The 17,690-nt window shown below is 39.1% G+C and overlaps 1 protein-coding gene across 1 annotated transcript in view; it reads right to left on the bottom strand.

The window, feature by feature from the left end:
- LOC111248166 (solute carrier organic anion transporter family member 74D-like) overlaps positions 1–17,690 on the bottom strand; it is a 33,841-nt gene that overhangs the window by 8,626 nt on the left and 7,525 nt on the right. The window contains exons 2-6 of the mRNA XM_086984945.1: positions 4,863–4,953; positions 3,517–3,685; positions 2,614–2,739; positions 2,204–2,392; positions 1,574–1,876 (exon numbers count right to left, since the gene is read on the bottom strand). Of these exons, the coding sequence (XP_086841071.1) occupies positions 1,574–1,876; positions 2,204–2,392; positions 2,614–2,739; positions 3,517–3,685; positions 4,863–4,925 (850 nt within the window). The 5' untranslated portion in view covers positions 4,926–4,953. The remainder of the gene's footprint in view (positions 1–1,573; positions 1,877–2,203; positions 2,393–2,613; positions 2,740–3,516; positions 3,686–4,862; positions 4,954–17,690) is intronic.

Raw genomic sequence — 17,690 nt, 5'->3', positions numbered from 1 at the left:
CCCTGAATTAAACATTTGAGCATTGTTTCTTCAACATATTTCACGTGCAAAAGGACTGTGGGAAACAGATCTTCTGTATACCACAATGTATCCCAGAAAAACTCTATCAAGTTTTTACGGACTGATGTTTCCTAAATCCGTGCTAATTTTCCGAAAAAAAGCCGTCGACCCTCGAAGAAGATTCTGAGTTTTTTCTCTAGGATGGGTTCCACCTTCTTTAAAAACGTCGTAAGAAGACATATGGGCCTATGAGGTCCATTCCTTTAGCAATGAGCACTAGTTCCTCTTTTTTTTTTTCACCCTATTAAGAACTGGCACGCTTGAAGGATTACGTAACTGCTGCCATGCACGGAATGAGCTTCAGAGTTTTCGTGGCTATTATTGGTGTTCTGTACGCACCAAACGCCTTATCCGGCTTGATTCGCTCGCCCGCCTGTAGGACCTCGTCCTGGCTGGTAGGCTGGTTATCTCTCGCCGTACTAGGTTACTTTGTCTTTCTCCCCTATTAGCAGATAAGCCTGTGGCTTGGGCCACATACAAGTCGAAGAATACAAAGCACTGGGGACAAGTGAGTGCTATTAGTGGGCTACAATCGTATTTGGACACCCATACTTGAGGAGGATATGCCAAGATCGACGCTCACATCATAGAGCTGCAACATAGAGCTCGTTTTCCCAATACTGAGATGTGTTTCAATGTTCTATTATAGCTGAATTTGTGTGTGATATTCTCTATTCCCTACATATCCGAAATATGTACATCAAATCCCAAAATTGCTGGAACGCTAACTGTTCATGTTTTCTCTGATTAGCCGATGCTAATAAGGTGCTAACAGTGCACACTTGTAAATGTATTTCACTTGATTGTACAGTGCCCTTTAAGAGAGTGTGTCGCATAGATAGTTTTGATTTGTTTCCAAGTCATCTACAATAACCTCGTTCGTATAGGACACTTCCCAAATAATCTACATTCATTGATTCAGTCATTACATTGACGAATGTATGCATATATTTTCACATGTATCAAAGCAAAAGATCAACCATGTAGAAACCATTTGAGCAAGATAATATCCACATTAAGTTAACTTCCATTAACCAGTTACACTAAAGATTGTAATAGGTACAATAATGTGCAAGAATAGTGAAGTCTTGCGCTGCAGTGGACCGCAGTCTTGAATTCTACTATAGCTAACAAGGACCGGTCATGAAATTAAATGTGTATGGACCAGTTATGCAACAACCGCAGGTTGCCCCACTAATGGATGAAAAGAAGATAATCTTCTAGTGCTACAAGAAATCCTGATGTCATTTGCGATTTGTGTAATTGCTTTGGAGATAATAATTGAGAAAATGCGGTAACAAGCAGATGTTCAGCGGACGCTAAGCGATTTACTAACTGAATCTGACATTTAATGAATGTGGTTATATGTTCGACCCGGTTAATTTACGTTTGCCATTGCGTCACCAACCTGAATGCATATTGCTACTGCCTCTATGGTGTTTGATTTACATTAAAAGGCTTTACCTCATCTAAGCAATGTATATAATATCTAGGAGCTCTATTTTAACATTACCCTCTGGCAATTTTTTTATTCGTTTTGGAAAGAGCAGTAGCGGGGCCGTAAACACAAACTGGAATCCTCCGAGCACGATGAAGCCTATCCACCAGGCACCGATCCAACGAGAATCTTCCGAGTCATAGTCAGGCGGGTGTTGGGGATCTTCATAGATTGCGAGACAAGCAGACGACAGGACAAAGCCAATTACAGGTCCTATGCCCCTGAGAAACGTCGATAAAGTCATGTATATCGGAGCTTTCCTTCGCTCCACGTTGTCGTCCAAATAAGCTGTGCCCGCTGAATAATAAATCGTCGTCACTGTGTAGAGAAATCATTACAAAGACCAGTAATTGATTGTCGACTGTCGATCAAGATCGAGGCCAGCAGTCAAACTGTATTAGTATTATTCGTCGTAGAAACGTTAGCTCATTAATATCTTAGAATTAAGTGCCCCAATGAAATCGCTGGAACGCGACCCTGAAAAGCAATTCTCCACTGATCGTTGTTACGAAGAAAACTATAAAGCAATACTTGAGCTAAGGGCTACGTGACATAAACTAGGTGGCTGTTGGGCTTGGTGAGAAGGATAAAAATATATAATATTGAAACTTCCCGTTTTTGAAATCCTTTAACTAATCCACTCACCAATTCCAGTGAGGAAGTTCGACAAAAAAATTATAGCCACGGACGGTAAATTTGTGCGTTTTTTAACGCTATCACAGTGATTATCGCTCATTTCAGTTTGATTACTCTTGAGATCTACTATACAGTAATCAAAGTCGTCGTTAGGTGAATCCACGTAATGATTTGTGCTGTCATCGAAATAATCATTGCCTGCAGCCCATAGGCAAAAAAAAAAAAAAAGGTCGTCTTAAAAATAGCGCCTCTGAATATTGCTCTTATTGAATTGAAACAAAAACAGCGGCGTGCATCGTACAGCTGAAGATTAACTAACACAACAATAAGACATTATCGTTCTTAGGTCAACGAGCTAAGTCAACGTATTTGCAACTTCCTGTCTCCTATGCATTGCACGTGTCTCGTAAATCTGTTACCTGGTCCAAAAAAGAAGTAAGGCAGAGCGCCAAATACGCACGCTACTCCAGACAGGAACATGGCTAATGACGTCCAGCGAGGTCTGTGACCCTTCGAAGCTAAATGACCGATCATAGCACCAAATACTGTAAAGACATCCATAACGATAAACTTAATTACTCAGTTAGTGAAAAACTTAATTGTGTTGACGTGATAATAACGGTAGGCCACATAAAGCTCATTTGATGTGGTTTCGAATCATACCTGACTGTTTCCTGTCCACAATAAATGTCTGTCCAGCAACACCACATAAATTCTTTGCTAGAAAAAGATCAATAATAGCGTCTCATTTCCTACTATTCAAATGAGGGAACACGGAATCTAGGCTGATCCTTATCGCATATGCCGTGTCACTGGGTTGTGGGAAACATTTCGAGGGTATCGGTACTAAAAAATGTTTGACGTTCCAAAAAACTGCTTAAAATCGCGCTGTTCTCCTGAGCATATATCCTTTTTTTGTATTTCTGCATTTTCTCCTCTAGACGATTATGAAATTCATCGCCGTTTAAATTTAGCCACTGGAAAATCGTAACCTACCTATTTATAGGACAGAATACGTGCTGTTACGTTGCTTCGCACGCATGATGTTTCATCGGCCAGGATATTAAAACATACTGAGAAATTCTGTTTTTGCTATGATTTATCCAAAAAAAAAATGCATGTGCCAAATTACATCTTTTGAGAAATTGAAAAACTCACAGAAACCTCAAGTCCAAGCTACTGGCAGAGAAACAATGAAAACTGTATAGTGCAGCTGAGATGAAAGATGCAGAGGTTTCCGTAGAAGATGATCGAAAATTCTGGACCTAATGAAAAAAGTACTTTTAATAGAAGATCAATATACAATTATAATGTTTACTAACTAATGGGGCTGATATTGTCAGCCATGTTGACGATCGAAGAAATCTGCGAGCGGATTGCAAACCTTCTCTCCAGAGTATTGTTAATTCCGACTAGGTACGTATAATATGCACCCTGTAAGATCCCCACGAGCGAATGGAAGAACAAAAACGCACTTGGATGAGCGAGGCTCTGAAAATCGAACAGCAGAAGTACATAGATTCAGCTGTTTCTAGTACCTTCTAAGCATTCGTCTAAGTTACTATTTCTGTATCAGTTAACTCATAAAAAATACTCATTCTTATCTATTAGTAAATGGTACAGCTTCTTTTTCGATAATGTGCCCTAGTATATATTGTATTGTATGAACGGTAGGCCTACACAGTTTCGTCCTAGCACCAAACGCGTATCAATTTGGCACCTTGGCTTTACCCTGAGTCACGTTCAATTGCAGACGAGATAGGCAGCAAATTTTGTAGGTTTGCAAATATTGCGCTTCATTTATCGTAAATACTTTAATGTCTGCTCCATCGTGTCTGCCATATATTCCGGGACCAACTGCAATTTAACAACGTTTCTATACTATTTTTTATAACTCAGAATTAACTCGATCGCACTCGGTCGAACGCGTCACCTCGAAAAGGTTAGAAAAACGAATAAAAAACGTATCCTAATTGTAAGATTGACTTACAAGAAAATTGAAATTGAAAACACATTCTTCCGCTTATGTGAAATAATTTTAATAAATTGTCCTTTAAGTGCTGGATATTGCCGTGATTTTGACAGCGGGTTGCTCGTGTTCTGATATACCCTACAGTTTCTTTGGGGTTGACCGGAATCTTTTTGAAGTATGGCTTGTATGTCCTGATAAAATTACAGGTTACAGGACAAACGAATGCGCTTTTCAGGAATGCAGGACAGCCTCTTACGTCGGACGTTACTAACGTGAACTTGTCATTTTCCGGTAGTTTCTGCTTGATTCAGCGAACCCCCTTTCAAATCATCATTATGCGTGAAGTTGTCACCATATGTTTACTATGTATATACTAGTATGTCACTATATATATTGTCACATGATGTCAGTCAGTAAACGCTATATCCAAATACATCTGAAGGAATGGCTGTCACCGAATCACTGTTCTTTCGTCCAGCGTTACATTTTCACATTGTTGGTTCTTTAGGTCAATGTAACACGACAAGACCTACTTTTAGATACCACTCTTATTTATTTTACAATTTTTCTGTTGCTAAGTCGCTGCTCGTTATGCGGTATTTATTTTGCCTGTCGACTTATTGAAAAAAATTCCCTCAAAACAGAACAGCTAGAAGCTTTCTACAATGCTTAATGCGTGTAAAGATCAAATCTTGCCTGTAAAAAACGAGGATAAAATCCGAAAAGTCCGCAGCGAGCTCCCTTGTCTCCGGAGGCCATTTTTGCGCCGTGTTTTTTGCGTCAATGCCTGAAACTGCACTAATGTAATAATTTGACTTCGTATCAAATGGATTACGTTTTGCAAATAGTTGAAAATAGATCAAATATGACCCACTTCTCTGAGATTATTACGATACATCCTAAATCATGTGTTTATGAGCTCATATTATTTTTTCACGATTCGTGTTGTATCGTCAATCGGGAGACGCTTTCGTACCACGAAAAAACGTCCACGTGAAAATCTTCTCACGTTTGTGGAATTCATAGAGGCTAATTTTACATTATTGTGAGTCTATGTGTTTTCAAGTAATGATTATAGTTCCCACATTTCTCAGAATTAATCATTTTCGAACAGGCGTTTTTCTTTGTGTGCTCACGGCTATATATAGGTATTCCCAGATAATGCAATAGATTTGAAGAGTATTGTTGACTGTGAGAATTTCTGACGAAGTTATGGTAGTGGTCCTAGTAGGTTCTTTGATTTTATCTGGTAGATAAACAAAAAACGGCACATGTTGAAACCTTCTAGTGCGCAATCATTTTGACAATTCATGAAGCCTATGATATGAATTCTATCAGCGAATTCTTTGTTGAATTCTAGTATAGGCAGTTTGTATCTCGTTTGCGAACAATGCTAAGTTCGGATAAGCTATACCGACATCCACCATCATGCTCCATGCAAAAATGATAACGTGTATCAATTTTTGACACTGCTGGAAAGATATATCACGCAATGGAGCTTCCATGTCACTTCAGTAGTGATCGTAATATTGAATGGAACATCTCAACTAACCCCCCTGTAAATTTGTAAATCGCTTATTATTAGCGTAGCAGCCTTGAGTGGCGCGACGTAAGCATGTTAGGCTTTGTTGTAAGTTTACCCAATAAAATTACTTAGATTGGGACCTAGCATGTTTAAATTGGGACTATTTAGGTGTGAGTAGTTCCAGAAATCCAGATGCCCAAGAAATCAAACTTTAAAAACATGCCAAAAAATGGTCGTCTTTGTCACCCTCAGAGGAATGATTCCACGCTTCTCAGACTCCTTGGCTCCAAACTCAATTCTCTAAGAACATTCTTGGGTCTTTCAAAATCAGAATTAACTGAATTCTTTCTGAATTTCTTTCAGAATTAACTGAAATGATAAAGTATGTGGTGATAGGAAAAATCCTAGTGTTAACTTCGGTAACCGAACAACGGTACTATTTCAGTTATCTCAATTGCCCTAAATAAAAATGTTGCATAATTGCTTTATTTCTATCTCTCCTTTGGATTTCATCTCGGCCGTGATAAGCTCATGTTCTTAATGCCGCCAGAATAGACCTTTTGTGACCACACAGTGACTGCATATATAGAAATATACATGTTTTCGATTCTTCCTATCTAAAAAGCCAAACTGCTTAATTCATCAAGATAGATATGTTGTGTTCAATTAGTTAGAACAAGTTTGTTATTGAGGCCTTAATCGTGCCGCGTGGAACGAACTGCGTCCTGCGCATTGTATGACGTTTTAAGATGCGTTTTCAAAAAACCTTGTTGCGCCTGTTTTTGCTAATTAGCCACGAGCACTTATTCAAACTGTTGTTAATCGTCCTTGAAAGTCGTTGACGGTGTGGTTGGTGATGATAACAATTTAGAAAAAGTGCCTGGCTCAAATCTTGGCCGCCGTTGTTAAATTTTCATGGTTCGTCTCGCCATTCTTGTGGGAGTTAGTCAAGCGATCAGCCGACATCACCTTTGAAGTTATTGCTGTGACTGCTCAGTCCGATTACCGAATATTACAGTTCTATAAAAACTAGGCAAACTGTACATGATACTCGAAGTTCGTAGGGTAGATGTTGCGGTTTCAGTCAGTTCCATGCAGAACAAGTTACTCCTTTAATAGAATGTCAGTATACGCTATTTAACTAAGTGGTAATTCCAATTCGCTTCTTTAAGCAACGAACTATTTGCCAAATGAACCTCAGATATATAACAGCTTTGAGAGCACTGAGTAAAACTTACCGCACTGCCTTAAATGCTTTACATAAGCACCGCATCGAAATTGACTTAATAACACAGGGACAATTGCTCGCCAGCGGCATTGGCAGACGTCCGCCAACCTTTCACAAAGTTAGACGTACGCCTCCTAGTTCTCCTATAAATTAAACGATAGAAATAAAAAAATATAATGACACGACGTTCATTTGGCTCAATTTACCAATCTATAATACTGCAAATATTATAGATCAGAAGCGCGGCGTTGATGTTAGAAAGAAAGTATTAGAAATTATTTCAAAGAGCAATCGAAATTTTGCATGTAGACGAGACCGAAGTTTGTAAAACATCGATAGTGGCTCCGCCTAGCTGCAAAATTCATAGGCGTATCTGACAGACAAGGGTGTAACCTACTTCACTTTCGTGAAAACACGCATACGAGGTAAACTTTTAGATTGATTGAGTAAGCTAGCGAAGAACTGATTTCATTCCTACCTGTGGATTTTTGCTTGCTATAGAGTCGTAAGCTAAATAGCCTTCAGACACCTTATCCACTAACTTGAGAAATGTTTCTTCATACGTTGATACACATGCTTGGTTCATTTCCACTCTTAACTATAACAACAGTTTAAAAAGTAACGATCATTATCGGCGCACAAATATAAATTTTATCATATAGAATGCCGCGGTTAGTCTGCGCTAATTTGCTCTGCTTTCCTTTTTCGCCTTTATTCGGAAATCTATATAACATAAGTACCGATCTACGATCCGACGAGGTTTTCCACTATCCATTTCGATACGTTTACGACAATGGCAATAGAAGGATAAGAAATATGCTAAGTGTCCTTGTAGACTTTTAGTTTACTACTGATGTCACTTCCTGGCAATTAACGCTTGTGGCTTCGTTTAAGGCCTGATTAAGTATTGCTTGAGGCCGCTTAGCAAATCGAACCGATCAATTTCTTTCCAAATTACTTTGGCAGCGCGTGGACTAAAAACAAATCGTTGTATTTAAACGTTTTTTCAGCTACGACAATTTCAGACGGGCTGCCGAAAGTAATAACTAACCAATATACTGCACTTTCATACTTTTGCTCATAGTCAAATTTGACGTTTCATATCACGGGTTAAATACTATTATATTACTATTTTAAGGTTCACTTGAACAGTTGGTTCGCAGGCTAAGTAGTACTTCAACTGGACTCTTCACTTATATTGTACGTTCTTAGAATAAGTTACGTTATGAGCAATAAATGCGGTTGTGAGTATCCGTCGGCTTCCGCAATCTGCTCGGCCAGATTACAGTAATACACAGCGTTCTCGCAATGCTAGGAACACGTAGGGTAATCTTAATCTCTCAAAAGCGAGTTTGAACGTGTTCCGTTTCGCGCTGGGAGCCAGCCATCTGAAGCAATACGTAACCGCAGTATCGAACGTAGAACTCGATTTATGAGGGTAATACACATGAAGCGCACACAAGAACCATTGATTACTATCAGTTATATTACGTATGTATGCGCGTTTGACACAAAGTGTTGCTTAAGTAAAACTACATTCAATTACCTGTTGTTCATACGACCTTAATGCATGTCACGTTTTCTGAAAATAAAAAAAAACAATATAGGCGCCACTGTTGTACGGCCTACTTCCAAAAAAAGTTCATAGAGGCGTCCGTTTTTTGTTACCTAGACACACATGAATCTAACTTCTGTCAGTAAACACGTTGTTCAAAAGCCGGTCCATTGAAGAAGCACTGTCGATGGACTAGTGGGAATGTATGCACAGCTTCCGAGGCTGATGTAGGCAACAATGGAGAGCTCCATATAACATCGACTGTTGGAGAGCCTGTGGCTTCGTGCTTCTTTAAGGGATGCTCTAATCGGAAACGGCCCGTGTTTGTTCATTAAGGGGACATCTTGTTATAGGTGTGGTATGCCTATGACCGGTCGACGATAAAAGGGAAAAACCGTTGCACAGTGATACAGACCCCATGACCAGACTTGAATAGGAAGGTGTGCTAAAAAAGTCGCAACTTTCATCTATGACAAGGTATTTACCTATAAACATATTTCCTAACTCAGGATACAGCTGCATTGACTTATTGGCATCTATTTCATTGCTAAACTACGAGGACTTTCATACAGAATATTATTCGTATACATAAAATATATACAACCCTTATATGAAACGCTTCCCTCGATTCCGACGAGTGGTCGCACGTAGATTTACCAGTTTTCGCTATTTTTTTTGTTTTTATCGAATCATGACGTACAGATCGCAATAATTGAAACTCATTCTAGTGTTTCGGATCTAGTATGCTTTATTGTTTTATGGGTACATATCGATAGACCTTGATACAAAGTTTCAAGTTCTGTATACTTGCAAGTGCCTACAAGTCATCAATATAATGATACAAAACCTTTTCTATCGGGGGTCCCCTAGCTCGATATTTAGAGAATATGTGGGTTTATAGTAGCACGTACTATTGAAGGAGCCGTTAACTAGGAGTAGGCAGTATGAGGCTTGTGGTCAATGCCTCTTCTAAGGCGTCTTTGGACAGATTTGTTGAGCGTTCGAAATCCATTGTTGAGTTCTGTTACTTTGACGATTAAATCGACTTATCCGTAGAAACACTCCGGGAACGTGCTAATATCGAAGAACGAAATAGAAAAAATAAATAGAACCTTTACAGACAGGCAATGCTCATATCTATGAAGGTATACTTTACCGGTTTAATACTTAGTACAGCTCGTTGTAGTAAACAGAGAGTCAACTTCTTGCCTGTTCTATAATAGCCAGTTCCTAAATAAATCTATGAGGAGAAGAGAAAATAGGACGAATAGATGGTAGTGAACCAAACAGGTGAGCGAGATGTTTCTGGATGAAGCTACGCGAAAAGATTTTAAATTGTATCATACAGTTTCGTTAAAAACTTAGGACATCGTTCACATGACAATGGGAAGAGACCACAAATATACCGCAGCAATATATTAATCTATGAACGTTTTTTAGCAGTACGTAATTAGTTAGTACCCTGTTGTTTGATTGACTTGACTTTCGTAATTTAGAAACTCACGGCCAAGTTACCCATAAGTTTCCGCGTGTTGATACTAGCCGCTGATGACCTTTTCCAGGCTTGTGAAGACCTGTAGCCCTTAGGTTTTTACGTCATTAGTAGGCAAATGTTATTGTCAAGTAGGCTTTGTTATGTATTAATCTGTCACATGCATTTGTACATATACTAACATGATTATTTTAGGTATATTTAAAGTAGCGATGTTTTTTCCTAGTTAGTGTGGTGCTGGAGCCAATAGCATTGTTTTTTGCGATCTATCTTAAAGTTCCAGCCGTTTCTACCGTTTTCGTTGCTACTTATTGTGTCTGTCTATTAGCTTGTTAGAATTGGCTGCATTGTGGCAGTACGGCTGTACCGTTATCAGGATGGAGACGATGCACGCAACGCATTTCGCTTAAAGCCAAGCTTTCAGTTCAATAAATCTCTCCCTCTACGTACTAAACGATACAATCAGCATCATTTTTTTAGACTGCCTGCAATAGACCTGTGGCTTGCACGAAGGCCTCCAGAAGTGTTAACGTGCGCATTTTCAAGCTGAATTTGCAATATACAATGCAAAATCGAGCTAACAAAGGTAAAATTCTGCTGGGCTGAAAAGGTTATATCTGCCACTGATGGCTAGCAAGTAGCGAAGTAACTTGAATCAAATTGTTTCAAAATGTCTTACGACGCCAAGCTAAACACAAGGCACAAATGGCGCGATATAATTCCATTTAACTTTATATTACCGCAAATGTTGCATACGTTAAGCTTGCGCTTGTAACGATAAAATATGTTGTTAAATGATGACGCGTACTATATAATGTAGTTTTTCGAATAGTTCTTCTCCATATATATATTGTTTTCAAATAAAACTCTCGAACGGAGCTTGGTATATAATTGTGCAGCGTGCTGGGACTACAAAGTGTGCGCGTTCGGTGGTAAAAAGCGAAATTTGTCCTAAAGATGAGCCTATAGAGTATTTAGCTTAGTCAATAATGTTTGAATAGTTACATCCGAAACACTTTGCCCTTGAATATCGTAGATTTCTACGAGCACCAACCCTCAAAACCTTAAAACGTTATCTTTGTTTCACTATATATTAATTTCAGTTTCATTTTAGATGTACAGTTCTATCTCTATGATAAAAATAACCTAAGTCAAATGAGACTTGGCTTATTTTTTCTATAACTTCCAATAGCAACAAATAACGTCTTGTCTATCATAAAACAGATTCTTACATAAGGTCATCTGTGGGAGATGAATTGTGGTCGGTGCACTAAAATGCGCACCTTTGGTGCGTGGTTGAAACGTCTATAGAGGTAAATGTTAATTATGATAAAGTCGAAGACACCGTATCACAAGCATGAAAACTTCAATATCAAAAAGACGATAGCGCTCTTACCTGAGGTTCGAAACTTAAAATTGTCTACATTTGATCCGTGTGGCTATTGACTAACAGTTTGTAATGTTCAACGATCGAAGGATACAATTTGGACTATTCGTTGAACTTTTGTTAAATCCAATTCGGAATATTACGCTGCTTATCCCAACAAGTCAGTTCTCGGACGCCATTGGGAGTAGTATAATATCATTGTATTCCTTGCTAGAAATTTCAGCCTGGCAAAGTTTATCTGTGGAAAGCGTCATGGAACCAAGGCGAGGCTGTCCGGTAATCTTTGTATGTTGCAAGTGATTAACACGATTAACTTCCGCAGACATGTATACTATGATACATTGAGTTCTCACTGATTCGGGAACGCACTGTTCAAATTGTACCGTACATCTCGGGTATCCTATATGTGGTTATAAATGACACCATTTGGCCCATTGCTGAACTCTCAATTAAGAACTTCACGACAACGAAGTTACGATGCGTTACCCTCAGCCAAAGGCTGAATGCTCATAAATAGATGAACTGAATAATGCGTTACTGAGTTACCCAAGTTGAGACCCATAAAAGTCCTCTATTCTACTTACAACTATTCATACGGTGATTTGTGCCATATTAAATATTCCATGTAAAACTCGATATTATGGCTAGCTGCAGATGGTCGATATTTTCCAGAACTTCTCTCATTCTAAAGGTAGCTTTAAATACCGAGAAAAAAAAAACTCTCCACTGTTTGAACGCTGTTCCGGCATTCTAATGCAACTAGAGACACCCAAGATACGTGGCTGGGCAGAAATCCGACAAATCACAATGTTTACCTATTGGTGACGTAATCAGGTCCAATTTCCTTTATGGTATCTTTGTTGTAGCCCTTCGAACGACTGAAGTCGAATGGGGTGGCAATGTTATAATTTCCGAACGTTCGCCTGCACACGTCCTCTGACTAGAGCGATTCTTGGACCAAGTGAGTAGCGGGATTCGATTATATGGTAACAATTTTTTTGCGCACATCAGTGCCGCTGTCTATTTACACAAGAACGATTTGACCTTTACTTTTGCCTACGGGAGCGTGTGATGATGGGACTGCGTTCAGAAGTTGTCCTTCAATTGCTCCATTCATTTAAATAGAGATGATCGTTAGCGAAGTCAATTGTCCATTTGCGTGTCGTTGTTCAATTACCAGTTTCAACACGCATGTAGGCTTTAATTTAAAAAAACAGTACGTTCGTAACTGGAACTGGTTTCTAATTGAAAAATAGTTACTCAGGCTTATCACTGATATTTAACGAGCCAATCGCATTGTCTGCGTCGTAGCGCAGAGCAAAATATTCTGGTATTAAACTACTGTCAGATATGTCGTTTCAGCATAATGTTCGCTTGTCAAGTTAAGCCTGCGCGCGAAAAACGATCATCAATTATGTTGTCTCTATTGCTTTTAAAGCTGTCTGACAAATGTCTCGCATCAGAACAAAGTTTCGAAACGAAAATATCGAGGGACCCTTACGAATAGGAGGATTTACGTGACCTATCCTAACGGCCACTTTTAATCAAGAAAATGCGGTCGGCTATTGATTGCCAAAGTTGCGTCCAACAGACTAATAGTATTACTAATGAAATCAGCCTGAATAAAATCAACGTATGCAAATTAACGTTCTAAGCCACTGCACTCGTTTTCAATGATCCCTTCCATCAATATCAATAAAACTCTTGCCAAACTTCTTCCAATTACAAACTGCATACTAGAAAAATTTTGAAATCTTCTTCCATCCAATCCATTTCGATTTTACTGCCAAGATCGTCTGTGTAATGTTTGTATAGAGCCACCAGCCTGGAATCGGACAACAGAGTAATCCAAACTGAGCAAGAGACTCCATATATTTTCATCTACGACGATATAGCTCTAGATGAAGTCCAGCTAACTTCTTTCACTGTTCATTCACTGAATAAATTGGCCAACAAATCCTTCTATATCTATGATATATCGGACAATCGATAACCATTAGATATAAATACCAGCATTTGGAACCTCGAATGGAACGCTGAAGCCGGACAATCTTAAACGAAAATGTAACAAATTACTTTTTTACGCTTAAAAACTTTAAAGATAGGCATTTTTATACTAATAGGGTAAGAACTAGCTTATAGCTGACAATTTGCAAACTGAATTAGCATAAGTTTACTTATATATCCAAACCTGGCTGATTAGTATACATCCCAAGGCTTCCTAGTTCCCTTCCAGTGCGTAATTTTTTTCAAACGTATAGTTTGAGAGAAAAATTTGCATTACACATCAACATGTTAAATGACTGTTTTTTTTTTTTAATATTCCACCATATTGCATCTCTACCGTAGCTAACAGTTTCGCGGCTCGCTCAGAACTCTGCTCCTTGAACTTTGTCCATAAGTTTGACCGTGGATAGTAGTGGTACCCAGGTAACAAAAGTGAAGTTCGATATTAGGTACCCTGACACGAAATGAGTCATTATTTCCAAGGGTAGCACCCTCTCGAAACTCTTTTAGAACATGGATCGCCGGTCGTGGTTACATAACTCTGCGAGCTACGGCACGTGATTGCTGCAGGTTTCCTATAATCTGCTTTGATAGATGTCGAAAATGTATACGGAGAATAGAACGAAGCTAAAACTGGACGACGATACACTATGTTCAGTAGGGTTAAACAGACAGCCATTGCAAGGCCGTTCTGCAGTTCCCCTGAGAAGAGACTGAAGGTTTCTCTATGCTCTGGAGGAGGTGCATCGGAGAACTGAGAGGAAATGTATAGATTGCGTTTTTCTTTGCCGTAGGACACCACAGATAAAAGCTGGCGGCTTTGTTCTTTGGGAATTTCGTTCAGCGGACTTCCTCGCTATCCCAACGGGAAAATTGTTGATCCACAGATGGCACTGAACAGAGCGTATAGGGAGTGCAACTGCTACGCGCTATCGCTGCTCATGCTGATCTGGTCCGAGCAGACATATTTATCTAGGCATTGTCGCTAGTGGAACTTTCCGTTAAAGCTACATTCCTCACCTCATGTTAAGTGCTTTTTCTAAGGTTGCCTTTCATTGAATGCATGCGGTAATTACTGAACATATTTCAAAGTCATTGGCCAAACGAACTCTCATTCAAAGCTTTATAGGGATGTTTTGAACGCCGGTATAGGATATGTTTTGTCTCTTCATATCGCTAGCAGTTGAGTCTCTCAGTGTATTCATGGAAGACTCCTTGCGGGCCTGCATCTGGATCAAGAACTATATATAAGTCTTGTATACGCAGTCGATGGAAGTAATAGAGCTTTGATGCTGTCCCGTTTAGTTCCAGAGAACTTTTACGAGGAAAAGTAGTTCTCTGTATGTGCCCTGCGTCCAGGTAGTATGAATGCTAAAGCTGTTTATACACCGTTACGATTCTATTGCGAACTGTTTATTGAGCTTCCAAAGAGGCGGGCCTCTGCGGATTTTCTCTTGGTGAAGGAGATCTATTTTTTATAAATATAACAGAGGACAAGTATATTATATGTTCTAGATTTTTCATCTCTACATATGTCATTTACTTCTAACACGAATGAGATATTTTTGCGTCTAAATTATAGGATCTTCAAGTAGCATTCATTTTATTTCCGTGCTTTATGAGTGGTGCTCGCGGAGTCGTAAATCACGCATTACTAAACGATAAGCTATTACTTATTGACTAGTTATTATGTTGATATTAGAAATGAAATGATAACAAAAAGCCAGTGCAAGAATAAGGTAATCTTCTTAAATCGAAATGGAATCTTTCGTGTACAGAACTTTCTCGAAGATCTAACACTGTATGTTTTCACAGTTCATGCCTGGAACTTATTGAAAGTTTTATTAAGACTCCCAAGGGCGCGATTTGTGCCGCAAGGCATTATTGAAACGCTCTAAGAAGCCCGTCTTGATGGAAACCCCCGAGAGTTGGCGACGTTCAAAAGTTTCATGTTTGTTCTCTGAAACATGTTCAATTTCTGCTCAAATAGACAATAGTATCAGCATGACCCTATGAAATAAGCGCGAAATAAGGGCCTGGCTTGAAAGGGAGAGATGTCTCTTATAGGAAAAATATCGGCTTATGTTGACAATGCCGCAAGGATACATGCAGGCTGCGTAGCTACACGGCTGATCGCATTTAACAGCTTTTAAGCGATTATAGAGCCAGAAGCTATAAGGCATTGCGGGTCAAGGGTCGAACAAGCACCAAAAATCCAAGATAATGAACACCTAATATTTATATTTAAATAAACCTGCCTTAAAGTGATATCTAATGAAAATATTATTTCTGGACAGAAGGACCTCAGCTTTGTCAGAACGAACACTAATCAGCTTTTCAAGTAGTTCGGAACATAGAAATACTGTGTTTTACTTCTTTGTTCAATGATATTAATGAATTTCAAATGATACAAGCCGGAACGATGAGAAGTCTTATTTTCGCTCATAAGCTCCTCTAAAAATGTCTAATTATCAGTGTTCATGCGCTCGGGAGAAGTTAATTATCTCCACTTAGTAAATTAACTATAAAATTAGGTGCATTCACTGAAAGATGTTACTGACGCACTGAATCGATAGATGTTTTTTGTAACACATATGAGCTATTTAAAATTAACAAGAGGCTACCATACCGCGCCACGTAGGTAAATGCTGTTTATCAAATTATAATAACGAACATACACGGTTAGCTTTGAACTCTAGAAACACAAGTTGAAATATTTTATCGAAGAATTATCGTGTTTAAACCACAGTACACGAACTCGACTCAGGCAGTTGATTGAGTTATTTAACTGGGACTTGGGAAGACGCCAAGGCACATATCCTTGATTGCCCATGGTGCATTTTTTTAATTTTAAGGGCTTATGCATTACGCAGATCGGACTTTACTGCTGAAAGATTCATCTAATAATGTAAAACATTCACCCGAGACTTCACGTGCTTAGGCCTCCGGTGTACCTTGGCTTTGCAAATTGTGGTATTTTGACTAAAACTTGCCTATTTTAGAGCATCGTGTATGCTTTGTTGCCTTTTGTGGTTAGCTAGTCTTTTGCTGGTTTGCTGTCAGTTTCGTTGGTGACCCGACGATGTGTGCACGAGTGGCGTTCGAGTTGACGATCTCTACCTATCGTTACGGTACCTATTGTTCCTACGATCGGCCGGTCAGCGTAGTAGCTCGTCCTAATAGCTCATGTAATGATGAATAAGAACCAGTAATTCATTTGTTATTCGAAATAGTTTTTCCGCCAGCCACACCATCATTGACTTAGTCTAGAAAAGCGTCACTGACCACCTGGAAAGGAGGTAATAGCAAATTTGGTTACACGTTGCTTTTCAACACTTTTTTCCTGGAATAACAGTGTTAATAATAGCCTGATATGTTAAACTACATAAGACTGGCAGAGAAGAGGCTGATACCGTGTTGATACGGCTGTAGCGAAATGTGAGCTTTGCTAACCGGTCAGCTGAATAAAAATCACAGAAGATACGTGAAATGATAGTCATTGTCAGTAATATCAGTGCGCAGTAGGAATTTATAATCCGATTAAATTCATAGCTATGAATTGTGCGTATCTCGTTCGCAAGGACACATGTGGACAACACGCGTGACCTAATTTACATATATTTGGAAAGGAATAATTTTGAGCACAGCTATTACGGAATCAGTGTCTTCCAAGTACATATTGTAACACGTTACATCGCACGATTCGTCCACGTCGTTTGTTCGATCTAGCAATTTATTAACGCTACTTACATTATCAACAAGAAAAAAAAACTTATAGGATAACGAGCTATTGTGGCCGTAACGAGATCTTGCGGAACCTGATAAAATATTCCTGAACCTTTGCAGTAGCATTCAGTTGGTCCTATTGATCAATGATATTGATATATGATCGAAACGGTATTGAAATGAAAGTGCTTCACACAATTATTATTGTATACGATACATTTGAGCGGTGCGCAGTGACACCGTTACGTGACTTTTCGACTTATGTGCAAGCGGTTATGTCCAAACGGCGTTGGCACAAAAGGGTTCTATTATTTGAAAAGGAATACTTCATTGTTTTGAGCTATCTAACTTCAGATGAAAAATAGTTTTTTGCATGGTAGTTAGTGGCGGGCTTTTTGAGAGCTAAACTCAGTCTGGATGGGCAGATCACGACACTTCCTATTAGGGTGGCTGGCAGTTTTCCCTTTTTGACTTAGCAATTTACCAGAAAGATAAGTACTTGTCGGGAGCACCATGCAGCTATGGAAAGCAAGTATGCATTCAAATTGGACATGCACGCGCAACAGTGGTTCAGCCAAACGGACGTCATACGGACTCTCAACAT

This window comes from Varroa destructor, unplaced genomic scaffold (assembly GCF_002443255.2).
Source record: "Varroa destructor unplaced genomic scaffold, Vdes_3.0 BEIS01000003.1, whole genome shotgun sequence".
In the NCBI taxonomy this organism is placed as follows: domain Eukaryota; kingdom Metazoa; phylum Arthropoda; class Arachnida; order Mesostigmata; family Varroidae; genus Varroa; species Varroa destructor.
The sequence above is the reverse complement of the archived record's forward strand: the minus strand, read 5'-3'. Positions and strand labels throughout refer to the sequence as shown.